The sequence below is a fragment of the Phyllobates terribilis genome, unplaced genomic scaffold (genome assembly GCF_046119375.1).
Source record: "Phyllobates terribilis strain yellow unplaced genomic scaffold, ASM4611937v1 Scaffold_11__3_contigs__length_659146591, whole genome shotgun sequence".
NCBI classification, from domain to species: domain Eukaryota; kingdom Metazoa; phylum Chordata; class Amphibia; order Anura; family Dendrobatidae; genus Phyllobates; species Phyllobates terribilis.
The window spans coordinates 656,519,082-656,539,853 of record NW_027362771.1 but is presented as its reverse complement, the minus strand read 5'-3'; the positions used below and the strand labels follow the sequence as shown (position 1 = coordinate 656,539,853).

General features: G+C 51.9%; 1 protein-coding gene across 3 annotated transcripts in view; it reads right to left on the bottom strand.

Annotated features, from left to right (window-relative positions):
* Positions 1-228: 228 nt before the first annotated feature.
* LOC141167206 (lymphocyte antigen 75-like) overlaps positions 229-20,772 on the bottom strand; it is a 68,378-nt gene continuing 47,834 nt past the window's right edge. For all 3 annotated transcript variants that reach the window (XM_073654652.1, XM_073654649.1, XM_073654651.1), the window contains 5 exons: positions 11,417-11,761; positions 9,058-9,333; positions 8,916-8,975; positions 4,420-4,776; positions 229-798 (listed from right to left, as the gene is read on the bottom strand). In XM_073654652.1, coding sequence (XP_073510753.1) covers positions 794-798; positions 4,420-4,776; positions 8,916-8,975; positions 9,058-9,333; positions 11,417-11,761 — 1,043 coding nt within the window. In that variant the 3' untranslated portion in view covers positions 229-793. The remainder of the gene's footprint in view (positions 799-4,419; positions 4,777-8,915; positions 8,976-9,057; positions 9,334-11,416; positions 11,762-20,772) is intronic.

The following is a 20,772-nucleotide window of genomic DNA, read 5'->3' as shown; positions in this document are numbered from 1 at the left end:
TTCATCCCACCTTGCCAAAAATATCATAAAAACTCATCTATATTCTAAGTCATGTGATAAAGCTCGTTAAAGGGTCACCATTGACTTTTAGGATTGCTACTTCCTGTAGGTGGCGCCAGAGTTCTAGTTCTCTCTCTGAAGAGACAATTTGCATAAAAGCTCATCATATTGTAACTGAGAATCCATGTGGCTCCAATCCAATATACAACTTGCTCAGCAAAAAAAACATCTGTCAGAATTGTTTTATTTTTCCGCTAAATGAGCTGAAATGTAAAAGTAACAAATACAAAAAAATGATATTACATTATGTAGCTGGCCGCTCTGTCAGTTTTCAGGAAGCTGCCAATTTCCTTCTCTGGGGGTAGGGTGAATGTGTATGGCAGTTAGGTGAGATACAAGTTGGTCAAACAAGCAAGAGGCTGTCCGCTATCTACAGTGTATTGGGCTCTTGTAGCCTAGTGGGAGGCGCGATTACTTAAGGTGCCTGGGGCAGCACGAACTCCAAATACAGCCATGACAGTAAACCGAATATGTGAAGATTTTATTTCCTGTCTGTCATCCTCCACCGGCTGGAGCCAAGCAGTATGGACGACCTCCACCGCACATATCACTCACATTATATGAAGGTTTAATTTTAGAAACTTTATTTTTACTTTCATGGTTTATGATCTCTGAATAATCCAGGCATGGCGTCCAGCGCAGACATCATCACGAAGAAGCTGGACTGTGCATTTTCCACTCAACGTACAGGTAACAATGGCCAACAGCAAATCAGGAGAATGTGGACCAGTCATCATCCTGAAAAGGAGACCGATTTGTAGATGTTACCTCATCCACCACCATGCCCCTCCTCGTGATCCTCACCCACCATCACCACACCCCTCCTAGTCATCCTCACCCACCACCAAAACGCCCCTTCTCATCATCCTCACCCACCACCAAAACCCCCTTCTCGTCATCCTCACCTGCCATGCCTCTCCTCACCATCCTCACCCACCACAACCACGCCCCTCCTAGTCATCCTCACCCACCACCACGCCTCTCCTCCAAATGATCAAGTATGGGATTGACAAGGCTATGGTTAGGTGGATTCATGACTGGCTCAGTGATTGTACTCAAAGAGTGGTCATCCAATTGGAAGAGTGTTTCAAGTGGGGTACCACAAGGCTCTGTCTTGGCCCCAGTGTTGTTCAACATTTTTATAAATGATCTATATAAGGAAACTGAAGGTAAATTAATCAAATTTGCAGACGATGCAAAGCTCGGAGGAATAGCTAACACTAGAGAAGACAGAGAATGGATTTAGAAGGATCTAGATAAGCTTGAACAAAATGGGCAGCGACTAACAGAATGGCATTTAACAGGGAGAAATACAATATTCTACATCTGGGCAAGAAAAACACAAATTACATCTACAGAATGGGAGGAATAGAACTAAGCAACAGCGCGTGTGAAAAAGACTTAGGTATACTAATAGATCATAGACTGAACATGAGTCAACAGTGTGATGCAGCAGCAAAAAAGGCAAATACAATTCTGGGATGTATTAAGAGAAGCATACAGTCTAGATCACGTGAAGTCATTATCGGTCTTTACTCCTCTTTGGTCAGACCTCATCTGGAAACTGCGTCCAGTTCTGGGATGTATTAACAGAAGCATACAGTCCAGATCATGTGAAGTCATTATCGCACTTTACTCCTCTTTGGTCAGACCTCATCTGGAAACTGCGTCCAGTTCTGGGATGTATTAACAGAAGCATACTGTCCAGATCACGTGAAGTCATTATCGGACTGTACTCCTCTTTGGTCAGACCTCATCTGGATACTGCGTCTAATTCTGGGATGTATTAACAGAAGCATACAGTCCAGATCACGTGAAGTCATTATCGGTCTTTACTCCTCTTTGGTCAGACCTCATCTGGAAACTGCGTCCAGTTCTGGGATGTATTAACAGAAGCATACAGTCCAGATCATGTGAAGTCATTATCGCACTTTACTCCTCTTTGGTCAGACCTCATCTGGAAACTGCGTCCAGTTCTGGGATGTATTAACAGAAGCATACTGTCCAGATCACGTGAAGTCATTATCGGACTGTACTCCTCTTTGGTCAGACCTCATCTGGATACTGCGTCTAATTCTGGGATGTATTAACAGAAGCATACAGTCCAGATCACGTGAAGTCATTATCGGTCTTTACTCCTCTTTGGTCAGACCTCATCTGGAAACTGCGTCCAGTTCTGGGATGTATTAACAGAAGCATACAGTCCAGATCACGTGAAGTCATTATCGGACTGTACTCCTCTTTGGTCAGACCTCATCTGGATACTGCGTCTAATTCTGGGATGTATTAACAGAAGCATACTGTCCAGATCACGTGAAGTCATTATCGCACTTTACTCCTCTTTGGTCAGACCTCATCTGGATACTGCGTCTAATTCTGGGATGTATTAACAGAAGCATACAGTCCAGATCACGTGAAGTCATTATCGGTCTTTACTCCTCTTTGGTCAGACCTCATCTGGAAACTGCGTCCAGTTCTGGGATGTATTAACAGAAGCATACTGTCCAGATCACGTGAAGTCATTATCGGACTGTACTCCTCTTTGGTCAGACCTCATCTGGATACTGCGTCTAATTCTGGGATGTATTAACAGAAGCATACAGTCCAGATCACGTGAAGTCATTATCGGTCTTTACTCCTCTTTGGTCAGACCTCATCTGGAAACTGCGTCCAGTTCTGGGATGTATTAACAGAAGCATACTGTCCAGATCACGTGAAGTCATTATCGGACTGTACTCCTCTTTGGTCAGACCTCATCTGGATACTGCGTCTAATTCTGGGATGTATTAACAGAAGCATACTGTCCAGATCACGTGAAGTCATTATCGGACTTTACTCCTCTTTGGTCAGACCTCATCTGGATACTGCGTCTAATTCTGGGATGTATTAACAGAAGCATACAGTCCAGATCATGTGAAGTCATTATCGGTCTTTACTCCTCTTTGGTCAGACCTCATCTGGATACTGCGTCCAGTTCTGGGATGTATTAACAGAAGCATACAGTCCAGATCACGTGAAGTCATTATCGGACTGTACTCCTCTTTGGTCAGACCTCATCTGGAAACTGCGTCCAGTTCTGGGATGTATTAACAGAAGCATACAGTCCAGATCACGTGAAGTCATTATCGGTCTTTACTCCTCTTTGGTCAGACCTCATCTGGAAACTGCGTCCAGTTCTGGGATGTATTAACAGAAGCATACAGTCCAGATCACGTGAAGTCATTATCGGTCTTTACTCCTCTTTGGTCAGACCTCATCTGGATACTGCGTCTAATTCTGGGATGTATTAACAGAAGCATACAGTCCAGATCACGTGAAGTCATTATCGGACTGTACTCCTCTTTGGTCAGACCTCATCTGGAAACTGCGTCCAGTTCTGGGATGTATTAACAGAAGCATACAGTCCAGATCACATGAAGTCATTATCGGTCTTTACTCCTCTTTGGTCAGACCTCATCTGGAAACTGCGTCCAGTTCTGGGATGTATTAACAGAAGCATACAGTCCAGATCACGTGAAGTCATTATCGGACTGTACTCCTCTTTGGTCAGACCTCATCTGGATACTACGTCCAGTTTTGGGCACATTTTAAAAAAGACATCGACAAACTGGAGCAAGTTCAGAGAAGAGCGACCAGAATGGTGATCGGTCTGTAAACCATGTCCTATGAGGAACGGTTGCAGGATTTGGGAATGTTTAGCTGCAAAAGAGAAGACTGAGAGGAGACTTAATAGCTGTCTACAAATATGTCAAGGGCTGTCACATTGTAGAAGGATCATCTTTATTCTCATTTGCACAAGGAAAGACTAGAAGCAATGGGATGAAACTAAATGGGAGACACAGATTAGATATTAGAAGACACTGTATGACAGTGAGGAGATCAATGAGTGGAACAGGCGGCCACGAGAGGTGGTGAGTTCCCCTTCAATGGACGTCTTCAAACAGAGGCTGGACAGACATCTGTCTGAGATGATCTAGTGACTCCTGCTTTGAGCAGGGGGTTGGACACGAGGACCCAGGAGGTCCCTTCCAACTCTACCATTCTATGATTCTTCATCACCCTCACCCACTACCACCACGCCCCTGCTCATCATCCTCACCCACCATGCCCCTCCTCGTCATCCTCACTTACCACCAAACCGCCCCTCCTTGTCATCCTCACCCACCACCACCACACTCCTGCTAATCATCTGCACCCACTATCATACTCTCGCACCACCCTCATGATCCATCACCAATACTCTTACTACCTCATGCTGATGATGACAGCATGCACTGTGTGATCAGATATGAGGTGTGCACATACACATACATTAGGCTTCCATGGGGACGCACACTTTTCCTATGTGCATACACTCACCTCCATAGCACATGAAGGGTAGGATCTCCCCACAGCACTCAGAGCTCCAGGTGAAGTTTTTACTGGGGTCTCCAGAGATGAGTCCGCACTGTTTGGATATTGGGTCACTGGGTTCTGATTCTCCCCAGTAGGCATATTGCCCCCATGCCTGGCCACCGCTCCAGAGCCAATGCCCCCAAAAACGATTCCTTTTCAACCCAAACCAAAATCCTTTGCTGGGAATGTAGTTAGAGAGGAGGGTAGCGATATTAGTCTGCTCTTCAGTGGAGACTATGGAGGCCAGGTCCGTGTAGTAGGTGCGGCAGTAGGTCCGAGATTTTGCCCAAGTCATGGGTGTCTGCACCAAGTGGAGGATGCCTGAAGAGAGAAGCCACAAGATGGGCCTTAACTATTACTGGCCTGAGATAGTCCCCTCAGTCATACTGTATTAAACCCACCATGCCATGTGGAAGATGAGGGTAGTACTGAAATTATATTACTGGATGAAGCACATGGATGCTGTAGATAAGAGTAGTAGTGGTGTGTGTCCAGTTGGGGGGTCTCCCCCAGTGTGCGCCATGTACCGTTGGGGTGTCTCCCCCAGTGTGCGCCATGTACCGTTGGGGTGTCTCCCCCAGTGTGCGCCATGTACCGTTGGGGTGTCTCCCCCAGTGTGCGCCATGTACCGTTGGGGTGTCTCCCCCAGTGTGCGCCATGTACCGTTGGGGTGTCTCCCCCAGTGTGCGCCATGTACCGTTGGGGTGTCTCCCCCAGTGTGCGCCATGTACCGTTGGGGTGTCTCCCCCAGTGTGCGCCATGTACCGTTGGGGTGTCTCCCCCAGTGTGCGCCATGTACCGTTGGGGTGTCTCCCCCAGTGTGCGCCATGTACCGTTGGGGTGTCTCCCCCAGTGTGCGCCATGTACCGTTGGGGTGTCTCCCCCAGTGTGCGCCATGTACCGTTGGGGTGTCTCCCCCAGTGTGCGCCATGTACCGTTGGGGGGTCTCCCCCAGTGTGCGCCATGTACCGTTGGGGGGTCTCCCCCAGTGTGCGCCATGTACCGTTGGGGGGTCTCCCCCAGTGTGCGCCATGTACCGTTGGGGGCTCTCCCCCAGTGTGCGCCATGTACCGTTGGGGGCTCTCCCCCAGTGTGCGCCATGTACCGTTGGGGGCTCTCCCCCAGTGTGCGCCATGTACCGTTGGGGGCTCTCCCCCAGTGTGCGCCATGTACCGTTGGGGGCTCTCCCCCAGTGTGCGCCATGTACCGTTGGGGGCTCTCCCCCAGTGTGCGCCATGTACCGTTGGGGGCTCTCCCCCAGTGTGCGCCATGTACCGTTGGGGGCTCTCCCCCAGTGTGCGCCATGTACCGTTGGGGGCTCTCCCCCAGTGTGCGCCATGTACCGTTGGGGGCTCTCCCCCAGTGTGCGCCATGTACCGTTGGGGGCTCTCCCCCAGTGTGCGCCATGTACCGTTGGGGGCTCTCCCCCAGTGTGCGCCATGTACCGTTGGGGGCTCTCCCCCAGTGTGCGCCATGTACCGTTGGGGGCTCTCCCCCAGTGTGCGCCATGTACCGTTGGGGGCTCTCCCCCAGTGTGCGCCATGTACCGTTGGGGGCTCTCCCCCAGTGTGCGCCATGTACCGTTGGGGGCTCTCCCCCAGTGTGCGCCATGTACCGTTGGGGGGTCTCCCCCAGTGTGCGCCATGTACCGTTGGGGGGTCTCCCCCAGTGTGCGCCATGTACCGTTGGGGGGTCTCCCCCAGTGTGCGCCATGTACCGTTGGGGGGTCTCCCCCAGTGTGCGCCATGTACCGTTGGGGGGTCTCCCCCAGGGTGCGCCATGTACCGTTGGGGGGTCTCCCCCAGGGTGCGCCATGTACCGTTGGGGGGTCTCCCCCAGTGTGCGCCATGTACCGTTGGGGGGTCTCCCCCAGTGTGCGCCATGTACCGTTGGGGGGTCTCCCCCAGGGTGCGCCATGTACCGTTGGGGGGTCTCCCCCAGGGTGCGCCATGTACCGTTGGGGGGTCTCCCCCAGGGTGCGCCATGTACCGTTGGGGGGTCTCCCCCAGGGTGCGCCATGTACCGTTGGGGGGTCTCCCCCAGGGTGCGCCATGTACCGTTGGGGGGTCTCCCCCAGGGTGCGCCATGTACCGTTGGGGGGTCTCCCCCAGGGTGCGCCATGTACCGTTGGGGGGTCTCCCCCAGGGTGCGCCATGTACCGTTGGGGGGTCTCCCCCAGGGTGCGCCATGTACCGTTGGGGGGTCTCCCCCAGGGTGCGCCATGTACCGTTGGGGGGTCTCCCCCAGGGTGCGCCATGTACCGTTGGGGGGTCTCCCCCAGGGTGCGCCATGTACCGTTGGGGGGTCTCCCCCAGGGTGCGCCATGTACCGTTGGGGGGTCTCCCCCAGGGTGCGCCATGTACCGTTGGGGAGTCTCCCCCAGGGTGCGCCATGTACCGTTGGGGGGTCTCCCCCAGGGTGCGCCATGTACCGTTGGGGGGTCTCCCCCAGGGTGCGCCATGTACCGTTGGGGGGTCTCCCCCAGTGTGCGCCATGTACCGTTGGGGGGTCTCCCCCAGTGTGCGCCATGTACCGTTGGGGGGTCTCCCCCAGTGTGCGCCATGTACCGTTGGGGGGTCTCCCCCAGGGTGCGCCATGTACCGTTGGGGGGTCTCCCCCAGTGTGCGCCATGTACCGTTGGGGGGTCTCCCCCAGTGTGCGCCATGTACCGTTGGGGGGTCTCCCCCAGTGTGCGCCATGTACCGTTGGGGGGTCTCCCCCAGTGTGCGCCATGTACCGTTGGGGGGTCTCCCCCAGTGTGCGCCATGTACCGTTGGGGGGTCTCCCCCAGTGTGCGCCATGTACCGTTGGGGGGTCTCCCCCAGTGTGCGCCATGTACCGTTGGGGGGTCTCCCCCAGTGTGCGCCATGTACCGTTGGGGGGTCTCCCCCAGTGTGCGCCATGTACCGTTGGGGGGTCTCCCCCAGTGTGCGCCATGTACCGTTGGGGGGTCTCCCCCAGTGTGCGCCATGTACCGTTGGGGGGTCTCCCCCAGTGTGCGCCATGTACCGTTGGGGGGTCTCCCCCAGTGTGCGCCATGTACCGTTGGGGGGTCTCCCCCAGTGTGCGCCATGTACCGTTGGGGGGTCTCCCCCAGTGTGCGCCATGTACCGTTGGGGGGTCTCCCCCAGTGTGCGCCATGTACCGTTGGGGGGTCTCCCCCAGTGTGCGCCATGTACCGTTGGGGGGTCTCCCCCAGTGTGCGCCATGTACCGTTGGGGGGTCTCCCCCAGTGTGCGCCATGTACCGTTGGGGGGTCTCCCCCAGTGTGCGCCATGTACCGTTGGGGGGTCTCCCCCAGTGTGCGCCATGTACCGTTGGGGGGTCTCCCCCAGTGTGCGCCATGTACCGTTGGGGGGTCTCCCCCAGTGTGCGCCATGTACCGTTGGGGGGTCTCCCCCAGTGTGCGCCATGTACCGTTGGGGGGTCTCCCCCAGTGTGCGCCATGTACCGTTGGGGGGTCTCCCCCAGTGTGCGCCATGTACCGTTGGGGGGTCTCCCCCAGTGTGCGCCATGTACCGTTGGGGGTCTCCCCCAGTGTGCGGCACGTACCGTTGGGGGGTCTCCCCCAGTGTGCGGCACGTACCGTTGGGGGGTCTCCCCCAGTGTGCGGCACGTACCGTTGGGGGGTCTCCCCCAGTGTGCGGCACGTACCGTTGGGGGGTCCTACCCAGTGTGCGGCACGTACCGTTGGGGGGTCCCACCCAGTGTGCGGCACGTACCGTTGGGGGGTCCCACCCAGTGTGCGGCATGTACGGTTGGGGGTCTCCTCCAGTGTGCGGCATGTACGGTTGGGGGTCTCCCCCAGTGTGCGGCATGTACGGTTGGGGGTCTCCTCCAGTGTGCGGCATGTACCATTGGGGGTCTCCCCCAGTGTGCGGCATGTACAGTTGGAGGGTCTCCCCCAGTGTGCAGTATGTACAGCTGGGGCGTCTCCACCAGTGTGTGGCATGTACAGCTGAGTAGTGAACCCTCTTCACTTCAAGTACTTGTTGGGAGTCCCCATCATTAGTAAGTACTGTTGATGGTCTGCTCTTCTCCTGTGGGTGGTAGGAACTGTTGGAGTTCATTCCCCTTTTGTGTTTGCTAAATATTCTTGGTGGTCCCTTTTATGCTGTGTGTCGGGGTCTCTTCCTTTGAACAGAGGCTGAACAAACATTGTCTGACATGGTTTACTGAATCCTGCATTGAGCCAGGGTTGGACACGAGGACCCTGGAGGTCCCTTCCAACTCCACCTTTTTAGGATTCTATTATTCTATGACTATTGCAGTTAGGAAATTACATGGATGACCACAGTGAATGGGGGTTCATTGCAGAAAACATGGTGGAGTGACTCAGACATCACATAAGAAGGAGAGAAGATGTGGAGGGACTGGAGCATCACTGATTAGCAGCAATCTACTGTTGGGAGGAGTAAGGGCAACAAAAAATATAGAGAAGAAACTTTCATCCAACTCACCAACCACCGTTACACCGCTCGGTCCTGTGGACCCCAGTAATGTAGTAGACCCAATGGTACCTGTAAAAAAAGAAGATGCCTTCTTACTAATAGATCTTACAGGACTTGTCTGGATATCTTACAACATGGAAATATCCACTACCTCCTGATGTGGTCAAGCCAAGTGCTGCAGCTGTAGTTGGACCAGAAGTGAATGGCTGAACCGTTGAGGAAGAGTTAATACCAGGACTAGTACCAGGACCAAGACCAGGACTAGTACCAGGACCAGGACCCATGCTTTGCTGTAAAACACCCTGGGAGTCGGTGATATTCCAGTAAGTAATAAGTTCTGGAGACGACGTAGTCACGTATTGTAAAGTGGTGGGGCTCAGCGGCCACTGACAGTCTGAGGCGAGCGGAGGAACCGTGGTATTGGCCACTGTAAGGTCAAATTATGTGAAATTCAGTGAGAAAAAGTCAATAACAAATCTGTATCATTACTATATGTAATAGGGGAAACTGAACCCAAATACTTGCCCCAATAAAAGGTAAGCTGAATCCCATCCCAGCCCTATAAAAGGTTAGCAGAGCTCAATCCCTGGCCCATGAAAAGGTGCGCCAAACCCATAACCTGCCCGTGTAAGGGGGAAAGCAGAATACAATACTTGCCCCATAAAGGGTATAACTGACTGCTTAGGGTGCACTGAGGCCAACTCCTGTCCCGGTAAAGGGGAAAGTCAAGCCCAATCTATGCCCCATAAAAGGAGCGCAGAGCCCAATTCCTGCCCTGTAAAGGTGCGCCGAACTAAAACGCTGCCTCCATGAAGGATATCCTGAAGCAAATCCTTGACTGCATGGAGTGTGCAGAGTCCAATCCCTGCCCGCATTAAGGGGATAGCTGAACCTAGCCCTAGCACTGTACACTGCATGTGGAGTTCAATCTCTGATTACTTAGTGTACACTTTGGAAAATCCCTGACACGGAAAAGGGTGCACAAAGCCCAATCCGTACCATGATAAAAGATATCCTGAGCCAAAACACTGACTACGTAAAGTGCGTGAAGCTCAATCCCTGTCACTGGAAAGGCTGTGCCAAGGCCAATTCCTAAAGCGTATGCAGAGTTAAAACCATGAAAGTTTTATCCCTGCCCCTGCCCCCTTAAAGGATATCCTGAACCAAATCCATGACTGCATACAGTGTGCCAAGCCCAATCCCTGCCCCCATAAAGGATATCCTGAACCAAATCCATGACTGCATACAGTATGCCGAGCCCAATCAGTGCCCCTATGAAGGATATCCTGAACCAAATCCATGACTGCATACAGTGTGCCGAGCCCAATCCCTGCTCCATAAAGGATATCCTGAACCAAATCCATGACTGTATACAGTGTGCCGAGCCCAATCCATACCCCCATAAAGGATATCCTGAACCAAATCCTTGACTGCATACAGTGTGCCGAGCCCAATCCCTGCCCCTATGAAGGATATCCTGAACCAAATCCATGACTGCATACAGTGTGCCGAGCCCAATCCCTGCTCCATAAAGGATATCCTGAACCAAATCCATGACTGTATACAGTGTGCCGAGCCCAATCCCTGCTCCATAAAGGATATCCTGAACCAAATCCTTGACTGCATACAGTGTGCCGAGCCCAATCCCTGCCCCTATGAAGGATATCCTGAACCAAATCCATGACTGTATACAGTGTGCCGAGCCCAATCCCTGCTCCATAAAGGATATCCTGAACCAAATCCTTGACTGCATACAGTGTGCCGAGCCCACTCCCTGCCCCTATGAAGGATATCCTGAACCAAATCCTTGACTGCATACAGTGTGCCGAGCCCACTCCCTGCCCCTATGAAGGATATCCTGAACCAAATCCTTGACTGCATACAGTGTGCCGAGCCCACTCCCTGCCCCTATGAAGGATATCCTGAACCAAATCCTTGACTGCATACAGTGTGCCGAGCCCAATCCCTGCCCCCATAAAGGATATCCTGAACCAAATCCTTGACTGCATAGTGTGCCGAGCCCAATCCCTGCCCCATAAAGGATATCCTGAACTAAATCCTTGACTGCATACAGAGTGCCGAGCCCAATCCCTGCCCCCATAAAGGATATCCTGAACTAAATCCTTGACTGCATACAGAGTGCCGAGCCCAATCCCTGCCCCCATAAAGGATATCCTGAACCAAATCCTTGACTGCATACAGTATGCCGAGCCCAATCCCTGCTCCATAAAGGATATCCTGAACCAAATCCTTGACTGCATACAGTATGCCGAGCCCAATCCCTGCCCCCATAAAGGATATCCTGAACCAAATCCTTGACTGCATAGTGTGCCGAGCCCAATCCCTGCCCCTATGAAGGATATCCTGAACCAAATCCTTGACTGCATACAGTGTGCCGAGCCCAAGCCCCACCTTTACAGATTGCTCAGCACCCCATGCATATCAGAGCAGTGTCTGTAGAATTTCCCTTTTGATCCTTTATTTGTCCACGGCTCTTCTTTTATACTCACACTTGTAGCACACGAAGTAGTACCGCGCTCCACAGTCGGCATCGCTCCACTTGCCTGCGCTTAACCTCACACAGGAGTTTACAGTTCGGTTCGGTTCTCCTGAATTCCACTTGGTGTAAGTTCCAGTTACCCCGTTACTCCAGCGCCACACACCCGGAGAACAGAGGTAGAGCCCGATCCAGGCATCATTCCATCCAGCTACTGCAAAAACTGGCAGAAGCTCCATATCTGTGAGGGTGCTGACCAGGTCTGTGTACTGAGACTTACAGTAAGAGACAGCTTCCAGCCACGTGAAAGACTGCTTCACCAGGTAATATTGAGGATATGCCGCAAAGGCCACTGAAACTGGAGGAGAGGGGCAGAGGTCAGGAGGCCGAGGCAACAGAAACCCAAGGGGAGGGGCAGAGGTCAGGAGGCAGAGGTCACAGACTGCAGAGGAGGCAGAGGTCAGGAGGCCGAGGCCACATACTGCAGGGAAGAGAGGTCAGGGGCCAAGGCCACAGAAACCCAAGGGGAGGGGCAGAGGTCAGGAGGCTGAGGCCACATACTGCAGAGGAGGAGGCAGAGGTCAGAAGGCTGAGGTCACACGTACCACAGGAGAGAGGCAAAGATCAGGAACCCGAGGTCTCAGATAGTACAGAAGAGAGGCAAAGGTCAGGGACCCGAGGTCTCAGATATCACAGAAGAGAGGCAAAGGTCAGGGACCCGAGGTCTCAGATACCGCAGGAGAGAGGCAGAGGTCAGGGACCCAAAGTCACAGATGCCGCAGGAGAGAGGCAGAGGTCAAGGACCCGAAGTCACAGATGCCGCAGGAGAGAGGCAGAGGTCAGGGACCCGAGGTGTGATAGTCACTGGTAAAGTAATAGAGGGAATACCGTATATGTTTCACGGAGGCTATTAGCTTCCGTGAATTGAAACCATGAAGTTTGCTCCAGCATGTTATTTTCGGAGAGGATTTAAACCTCCATTTTAAAAGGGAGTGGTTTTTGTGAATGATCATTGTGAAGGGTGGGAGGTCATTCGCCATATCTCCACCTCATGGTGTGGTCTAGGGTTTAAATACACGGACTGCTGAGGCATTAGGAGTTCAGTGTATCTGGAGAGGCTAACTCCAAAGGAAAGAGCTGCTTGTTGTGCTAACCTGAACCGTGTGTGTTTTGTTAACCCTGTGCGGACGGGTTCCCACAGGCCTCTGGACTATGCGGTTTTCTTTTGTTTACCCTTTTTGCCAAGAAACGCATGTTTATTTTGATGGACTTTATTAATGCAGGCATAAACCACTGTAAAACACTGAGAAAATTTAAAGTAACAGCGTTCCTGTGTTTACCTCCGTATACAGCTGAGTGAGTCAATCTACCGCAGGTGGCGGTAGAAGTGCGGGCAAGATCCCCAGGAGGAATGTGTAACGGCTGAGGACAAACCGCATGTTTTTGGTAAAGGCAGCCATAAGCCAGGAAACGAAGACAGACAGTATGGAGGACCCGGTCAAGTATCTTGTGCTAGCCCAGCAGGAGACAAGCAAGCGGCTATTGCAACAGACCCACCAACAGCAGCAACACGAACAAGACCAGCTCAGACAGCAGCAGCAGCAGATGGAGTTGCTCACAGAGGTGGTTCGTGTGAGGCCAGTAGCCCATTCCCCAACTCCAGGTGCTGACTCGTATGTCTGGAAAAGGCAAGACGACCGGGGGAAGTCCGAGGTCCTAAGGGGTCGCTGAGGGACTGCCAAAAGCCGCTGGGAAAGATTTGATCTGCTGGAGAGGTCACGGTCCTGGACACATAGCTGCCCATTTTCCTATGTAGGAAGACATTGTTCATACTACGCCTACCCCGCCTGCAATGTGGACCATCAGCCCTGTGAGGGGCCGCAGTCATGTCCCGTGACAATAAATGGAGTGTTAGGCTGGGTGCCCACGTAGCGTTTTTCAAGCGTTTATGCTGTGGAATTTCCGCAGCATAAACGCTTGTGAAACGCTAGGTAATCCGCACCCCATGGTCCCCAAGGGGATTCCGCATGTTCTATGCACATGCTGCGGATTTTTCCACAGCGTTTATGCTGCGTACAAAAATCCGCAGCATGTCATTTAATTTTGCGGAAGTGCAGCGGAACTCCCGCCATTGACTTGCATTGAGACGCATAGAAACCGCGACTGTACATTTTTACAAGCGACTTCTATGCGTCTCTATATGCGGATGGTACCCGGGTGTAGAGGAGAGGAGACTCTCATCCAGACCTGGGTACCATTGTACCTGTAAAAAAAGAATAAAATAACAAATAAAGTTTATATTCACCTGTCCGGCGGCTTCTCTCTGAATGCCGGCATCGCTTGAGGACCTGCGGTGACGTCACAGTCATGTGACCGCAGGCCCTTCACCGCTCTGTCTCGCGATATGCCGGCAGCCAGGAACGAGCGCTGCAGCCACGCCGGGGCCTCGGGGGTGAGTATAGCTTTATTTGTTTTCATTTTTACGGTTCACACTGTATAAATCCATGCTGTTTGCATTTATACAGTGTGACCTAGTTGTCAAGCACTTTCCAAGTGATGCTATCGCCTGGAAAGCGCTTGTCAATCTGCATGCGGAAACGCATGTATTCTGCAGGAAAAACGCATGCACAATCTGCATCCACAATCTGAATGCGTTTTTTCTGCCAGGGAGATGCAGAAATGCTGCAGAAATTTTCTGCTTCATTTCTGCATCTTGGGCACATAGCCTTAGTGTCGGGACTCCTGGACAAAGGCCACACTCTTACACCAGTTGATCCCAGGGAAGTAAGTGGGCGTCTGATGTATCCACGGGGACGCCAAGGACTACCCAGCCACCCGTGTGACAATAAAAAGTAACTGTGAGGCTGAGTCCCATGAGGTCAGGGTAGTTGAGGGCCTGCTATACCCGGTAATAATAGGGCAGGACTTTTGGGACTGCTCAAATGGAGGACCTTACATTAAAAGGGGCATGGGACAATGTGACTGATAAATGGTGTTGCCCAAGAGCCAGGCGCTGACAGCAGGTTTCTTTATTTTTCAGTTAATGAGGATTTGCTATATCAGGTCACTAAACAGAAAGGGGAAGTGTTAGAGCAGCTGTAGGTACCAGGACCCTATAGGTACTAGACCTAGCCCATTCTCATGTCTTGGGTGGGTATCTGGGCGTAGACAAAACCCAAGAGCGGGTCCTTCAAAGATTTTACTGGCCTGGGTGTCATCGGGAGGTGGTCAACCATTGTTGGTCCTGTCCTACGTGTCAGTTAACTGCTCCCATATCCCACTTCGGTAGTCCCCTGGTCCCATTACCCATTATAAAGGTCCCGTTTGACCGAATTGCTATGGACCTTGTAGGGCGCCAGGGGGTCACCAATACATCCTGGTGGTACTGGACTATGCCACACGGTACCTGGAGGCGGTAGCACTGAGAAACTCCTCTGCCCGGACTATAGCGGGAGAACTAGTCTATATCTTCCCCGAATGGGCTTGCCAAAGGAGATCATGACGGACCAAGGAACTCCTTTCATGTTGAAAGTGATGAGGGAGTTGTGTAAGGCTCTGCAGATTACTAGGCCGTCCGTCTGCGGATGGTAGACAGACGTCCGGAGTTGGGTAGAGAGGTTCAAGAAGACCCTGAAGTCTATGCTTAAGAAGGTCGTGGAGAAGGATGGCTGAGACTGGGACTGCCTACTACCCTACCTACTGTTCTCCGTTAGGGAAGTTCCCCAGGCCTCTACGTGGTTCTCACCCTTCGAGTTGCTTTATAGACGGCACCTTCGGGGACTATTGGACATTGCGATAGAGACCTGGGAAGCCAAGATAACACCCCAACGGAGCGTCATTGAACATGTGGCCCAGATGCAAGACCGGATTGCGAGGGTGATGCCAATTGTAAGGGAAAGCCTCCTACAAGCACAAGAGGCCCAAGCTAGGGTCTTGAATTGGTCGGCGAGACTGAGACAGCTCAGTCCTGGAGACCGGGTGTTGGTGTTGATCCCCCGGGGGAGAGCAAATTCCTGGCCAAGTGGCAAGGGCCATACAAGGTGGTTGAAAGGTTGAGTCACGTCAACTACAAAGTCCACCAGCCAGGGAGAAGAAAGCCATATCAGGTGTACCATATTAACCTGCTCAAACCTTGGTAAGACAGGGAACCGCTGGAAGCTACTTGCCTGGGGGTCCATCCTGAAGCCCGAGTCGAGGATGTCACCATGGCAATGACGCCATCACCGGCCCAGAAGCAACAGTGCCGAGAGCTGCTTCAGTGGAACTGGGACCTGTTTTCAGAGCTGCCAGGTTGTACGCAGGTGGTTGAGCATGAAATCTTGATGTAGCCGCATGTGAGGGTGAATCAAAGGCCGTATCAGATTCCTGAAGCCCGCTGCGAAGTGATCTCCAAAGAGGTGAGGAGAATGTTGAGTCTGGGCGTCATTGAGGAGTCAAAGATCGGCTAGTCCAGCTCCATTGCCCTGGTGTCGAAGCCGGATGGAGAATGGCGGTTCTGTAATGACTACAGAAAGCTGAATGAGGTGTCAAAGTGCGACACCTATCCGATGCCTCGCGTCGTTGAGCTCATTGAGAGGCTAGGGTCAGCCAGATATATCACCACCCTGGACCTAATGAAAGGGTACTGACAAATTCTCCTGTTCCCAAGTGCCAAGGAGAAGAGAGCTTGCTCTACTCTTGATGGGTGCTTTCAGTACACCAGGATACCGTTCGGTCTGCAGGGAGCCCCAGCTGCCTTCCAGAGGGCCATGGACTGGATCCTAGCCTCTCACAAAAAGTGTACCGCAGCTTACCGGGATGACATTGTGATCTTCAGCCCAGATTGGGAAAGCACCTGCTGAAGGTCCAGGTGGTACTGAATGCACGGAGGAAGTCTGGGTTTACAATAAACCCAAAGAAGTGTGCCATGGGAAAAGAAGAGGCGAAATACTTGGGCTACATCGTCGGAAGAGGCGAAAACAAGACGCAGGTGAATAAGGTAGAGGCAATCCAAAATTGTTCACAACCAGCCTCCAAGAAACAGGTTCAGGCATTTCTGGGAATTGTGGGGTACTATCGGCAATTTATCCCAAATTTCGCCATGATAGCCGCACCCCTGACTGACCTGCATAAAGGGATGAAGACAACGATGGCCAAATGGTTGGCTTTAATTTTCATGTGGAGCACAGGCCTGGGAAACTACATAGTAATGCAGATGCCCTGTCCAGACTTCAATGCTTAGCCAGTGAAGGTGCCAAAACCCCTGCCCTTGGACACATGGGGGAGGGGGATATGTGACAAAGTCACTGGTAAAGTGATGGAGGGAACACATGTTTCATGGAGGCTATTAGCTTCTGCGAATTGAAACCATGAAGTTTGCTCCAGCATGTTATTTGCTGAGAGGGGTTAAACCTTTTTAAAAGGGTGTGTTTTTTGTGAATGACCATTGTGAAGGGTGGGAGGTTATTCACCATATCTCCACCTCAGGGTGTGGTCTGGGGTTTAAATACAAGGCCTACTGAGGCATTAGGAGTTTAGTGTATCTGAAGAGGCTAGCTCCAGAGGAAAGAGCTTCTTGTTGTGCTAATGTGAACCGTGGGTGTTTTGTTAACTCTGCGCGGACGGGTTACCACAGGCCTCTGGACTGTGCCGTTTTCTTTCGTTTACCCTTTTTGCCAAGAAAGGCCTTTTTATTTTGATGGACTTTACAGTGGTTGATGCCTACATTAATAAACCACATAAAAAATTTAAAGCAACAGCGTTCCTGTGTTTACCCCCGTGTGCAGCTGTGTGAGTCGATCTACCACAGAGGTCAGATACCGCAGGAGAGAAGCAGAGGTCGGGGACCTGAGGTCACACATACGGCAGGAGAGAGGCAGAGATCAGGGACCCAAGGTCACTGAAACTTCAAGCAAGGAGCAGAGGTCAGGGACCCCAGGTCACAGAGACTGCAGGTGAGAGGCAGAGGTCAAGGACCCGAGGTCACAGAGACATGTTGGAGTATACATGAAGTGCAGGCAGAGCCAGGACAAGGGTGTAGGCAGGGTACACATCCACCTTGGGCGCTACTCTTGCCTTCCTGAGGGGGACACACTGTGGGAAAAGAATGACATTGCTGAATTCCTGCAGCCGCATGGCACCTTCCTCCGGCCCCTGGCATTCAGCACACTGACGGCTGGGGCATAGGCATACAGTGGTGCGGCCTCAGTGAGCTGTCTGACTGCCCCTGCCCGTCACCTTTCCCCGCACTCAATAGTATTTGCATCTATCAGAAGTGAATACAATTGATGTGAGCCGCACGCCACCCGACACAGGAGAAGAGGAGCTATGATCAGCTCCCTGCACCATCAGAACTTGGGCTAGATCCTACCTGCGCCCTGTTAGAGGTGGCGCATGCAGGGGACAGGGAACGGCGCAATGCAGTGTTGTCATCGTGCTGTCCAGCGCCCACTGCTGCACCAGATGGGAGACAGAGTATGGAATATATGAGTACTGTAAGCCCCCATCACAAGAGGGGGATGTTGGGAGGGGAAGGCCATCACAAGAGGGGGATGTTGGGAGGGGAAGGCCATCACATGAGGGGGATGTTGGGAGGGGAAGGCATCACATGTGGGGGCTGTTGGGAGGGGAAGGCCATCACATGTGGGGGCTGTTGGGAGGGGAAGGCCATCACATGAGGGGGCTGTTGGGAGGGGAAGGCCATCACATGAGGGGGCTGTTGGGAGGGGAAGGCCATCACATGAGGGGGCTGTTGGGAGGGGAAGGCCATCACATGAGGGGGCTGTTGGGAGGGGAAGGCCATCACATGAGGGGGCTGTTGGGAGGGGAAGGCCATCACATGAGGGGGCTGTTGGGAGGGGAAGGCCATCACATGAGGGGGCTGTTGGGAGGGGAAGGCCCCATCACAAGAGGGGGCTGTTGTGAGGGGAAGGCCCCATCACAAGAGGGGGCTGTTGTGAGGGGAAGGCCATCACATGAGGGGGCTGTTGGGAGGGGAAGGCCATCACATGAGGGGGCTGTTGGGAGGGGAAGGCCATCACATGAGGGGGCTGTTGGGAGGGGAAGGCCATCACATGAGGGGGCTGTTGTGAGGGGAAGGCCATCACATGAGGGGGCTGTTGGGAGGGGAAGGCCCCATCACAAGAGGGGGCTGTTGTGAGGGGAAGGCCATCACATGAGGGGCTGTTGGGGACATTATACTGGGGGCTGTGGAGACATCAAAAAAGGAGCTGTTGTGACCATACAGTATAAGGGGCTGTAGGGGACATACGGCGAAGAGGAAGAACAGCAACCCCATGGCTTGATACATGCAAGATAATGGCGGAGAACACCCTGGTGACCTATCTAGACTTGCTCAAGATTGATCTTCCTACAGAGCGTTCATCCATCAAGTCGCCATGGCTTGAGATAGAGCTGAAGGCTGTTAAATAATAAGGGATATACTGGGGTCTGTGGTAACCATACTGTATTGGGGCTATTTTGGACTCTATATTGGGGCTTGTCCATACCATGTAGGGAGTTGTGATGAATACTAAGACCATGGAGTCAAGGTCCATAAAAAATCTAAATAGACTATTAGATATACAGAAAGGCATACACATATATGGCATAGTAATAGTGTAATAGTACAAAATCAGAACAAAGACACGGATATTAGAACATGTATACCACTCAAAAATCTAGGGCTGGGAGAATATACATCACAATTCATAAAGACATAAAAGTGCATAGGCATATAGTGGTTTTCCTAGCTGCTGGTATGATAGAATGAGGTAGGAACATCTACGCCAATAGATGCCCAAACAGTGTTAAATTCAAAACTACTCAATACCAAGTGGTACTAAAATGGCAGCGATCATTCCACACTCATCCAAGCGCAACTGTTACCCATAATTACCCGGTGTGGTACCACACTAACAGCCCCAACGCACGTTTCACGTTGGCTTCCTCAAGGGCCATAGTCTAAAGTGTGTCCACCTATATCTTTATATAATCCCCAGCACAGGTGAATCCCTTTCCAGACTTCATTATGGCGCATGTGTCCTAAAGCGTGAGCCGGAAGTTGCATCACCATCGGCGACCATATTGACGCTGCAGGTCACAGGGAATGCCCCGCTGACGTCAATGATCCGCATACTTCATATCCAGGCGCCGGAAGTGATGCTCCGATGCGCACCGCCTCATAGACATGCGCACTCGTCGGTAAACAACAAATAGGAGAGAATGACCCTTCCCCGGCATGCGTGATATTCCAACATTACTCCCAGTGTGGGTAACCGGCAAGTCCGGGATGCATCATATCATTCCATTCACAGCACAATAAGTAACTTATCATATACAGTGACCCAACTGTAAATATGTAGCATGCCATGAGCAGAGCGCTACCTACAATGTTATAGTGAATACATACCAGTATGTAAGAAGTAACGTTTCTCCTTGCGGAGAGCGACATGCTAAGCACGACCGGGTGAGGAGACTTTTCAAGCCGCAATGCTCCTCTGGGAAATATGCAAATTGTCTCTTCAGCGAGAAAGAACTAGAACTCTAGTGCCACCTATTGGACGTAGCAATCCTAAAAGGCAATATTGACCCCTTTAACAAGCCTTGTCACATGACTTAGGATAAAAGCCAAGTCCAGAAAGTCAATTTGCAGGCACTACGTTTCAGGGTACTGCCCCTCGTCAGTGCAAAGTGTGAGTCCTGGTTTGGCGGTGCTCTCCGCAAGGAGAAACATTACTTCCTAGATACCGGTCTGACACCTCTCACCCACCCAAATCAGAACGCTCTCCCTTCTACTGAGTAGGCGAGACCTAGCGTGGATCTAATGCACCTTGCGATAGTTTTCTTAGATGCTCCCTTCCCTTTATTCTCACCCCCAATACGGGATGAACAGGTTACGATCTATCCTCCAATCACTAGTGGCCTGTAGATAACTGATGACCGATTCTCTCACATTCAGGGAATGGAAAAAACGTTTTCTGATTTTTAGGGAATTGGCAAAATGACAGCAGGACAATTTCCTGTTTGATGTTTCTCGTAGAGACTACCTGTGTAGAGACCCCCGGATCTTCCATAAATGATGCCTGTAGCTTCCCCACCCTCTTAACGGTGGTGATAGCAACTAAAGAAGCTGTTTTAAAGGTTTATGAACCAACCTAGATTTTGAAGGGTGGATACGGTAAACTTTATGTGCTACTGCAGCTCGAAACGAGATCCGGCCAGAAGTAAAAAGTCGTCTAAATAAGGGACCACGAAGACTCCTGTTTCCTTCAGGTAGGCTACAATCTCTGCTACTAGCTTGGTAAAGACCCCCGAAGCAGAGGCTAGACCGAAGGGTAGGCAACAGAATAGGAAGTGACGAATATGATCTCTGGATTTGATGGCAAAGTG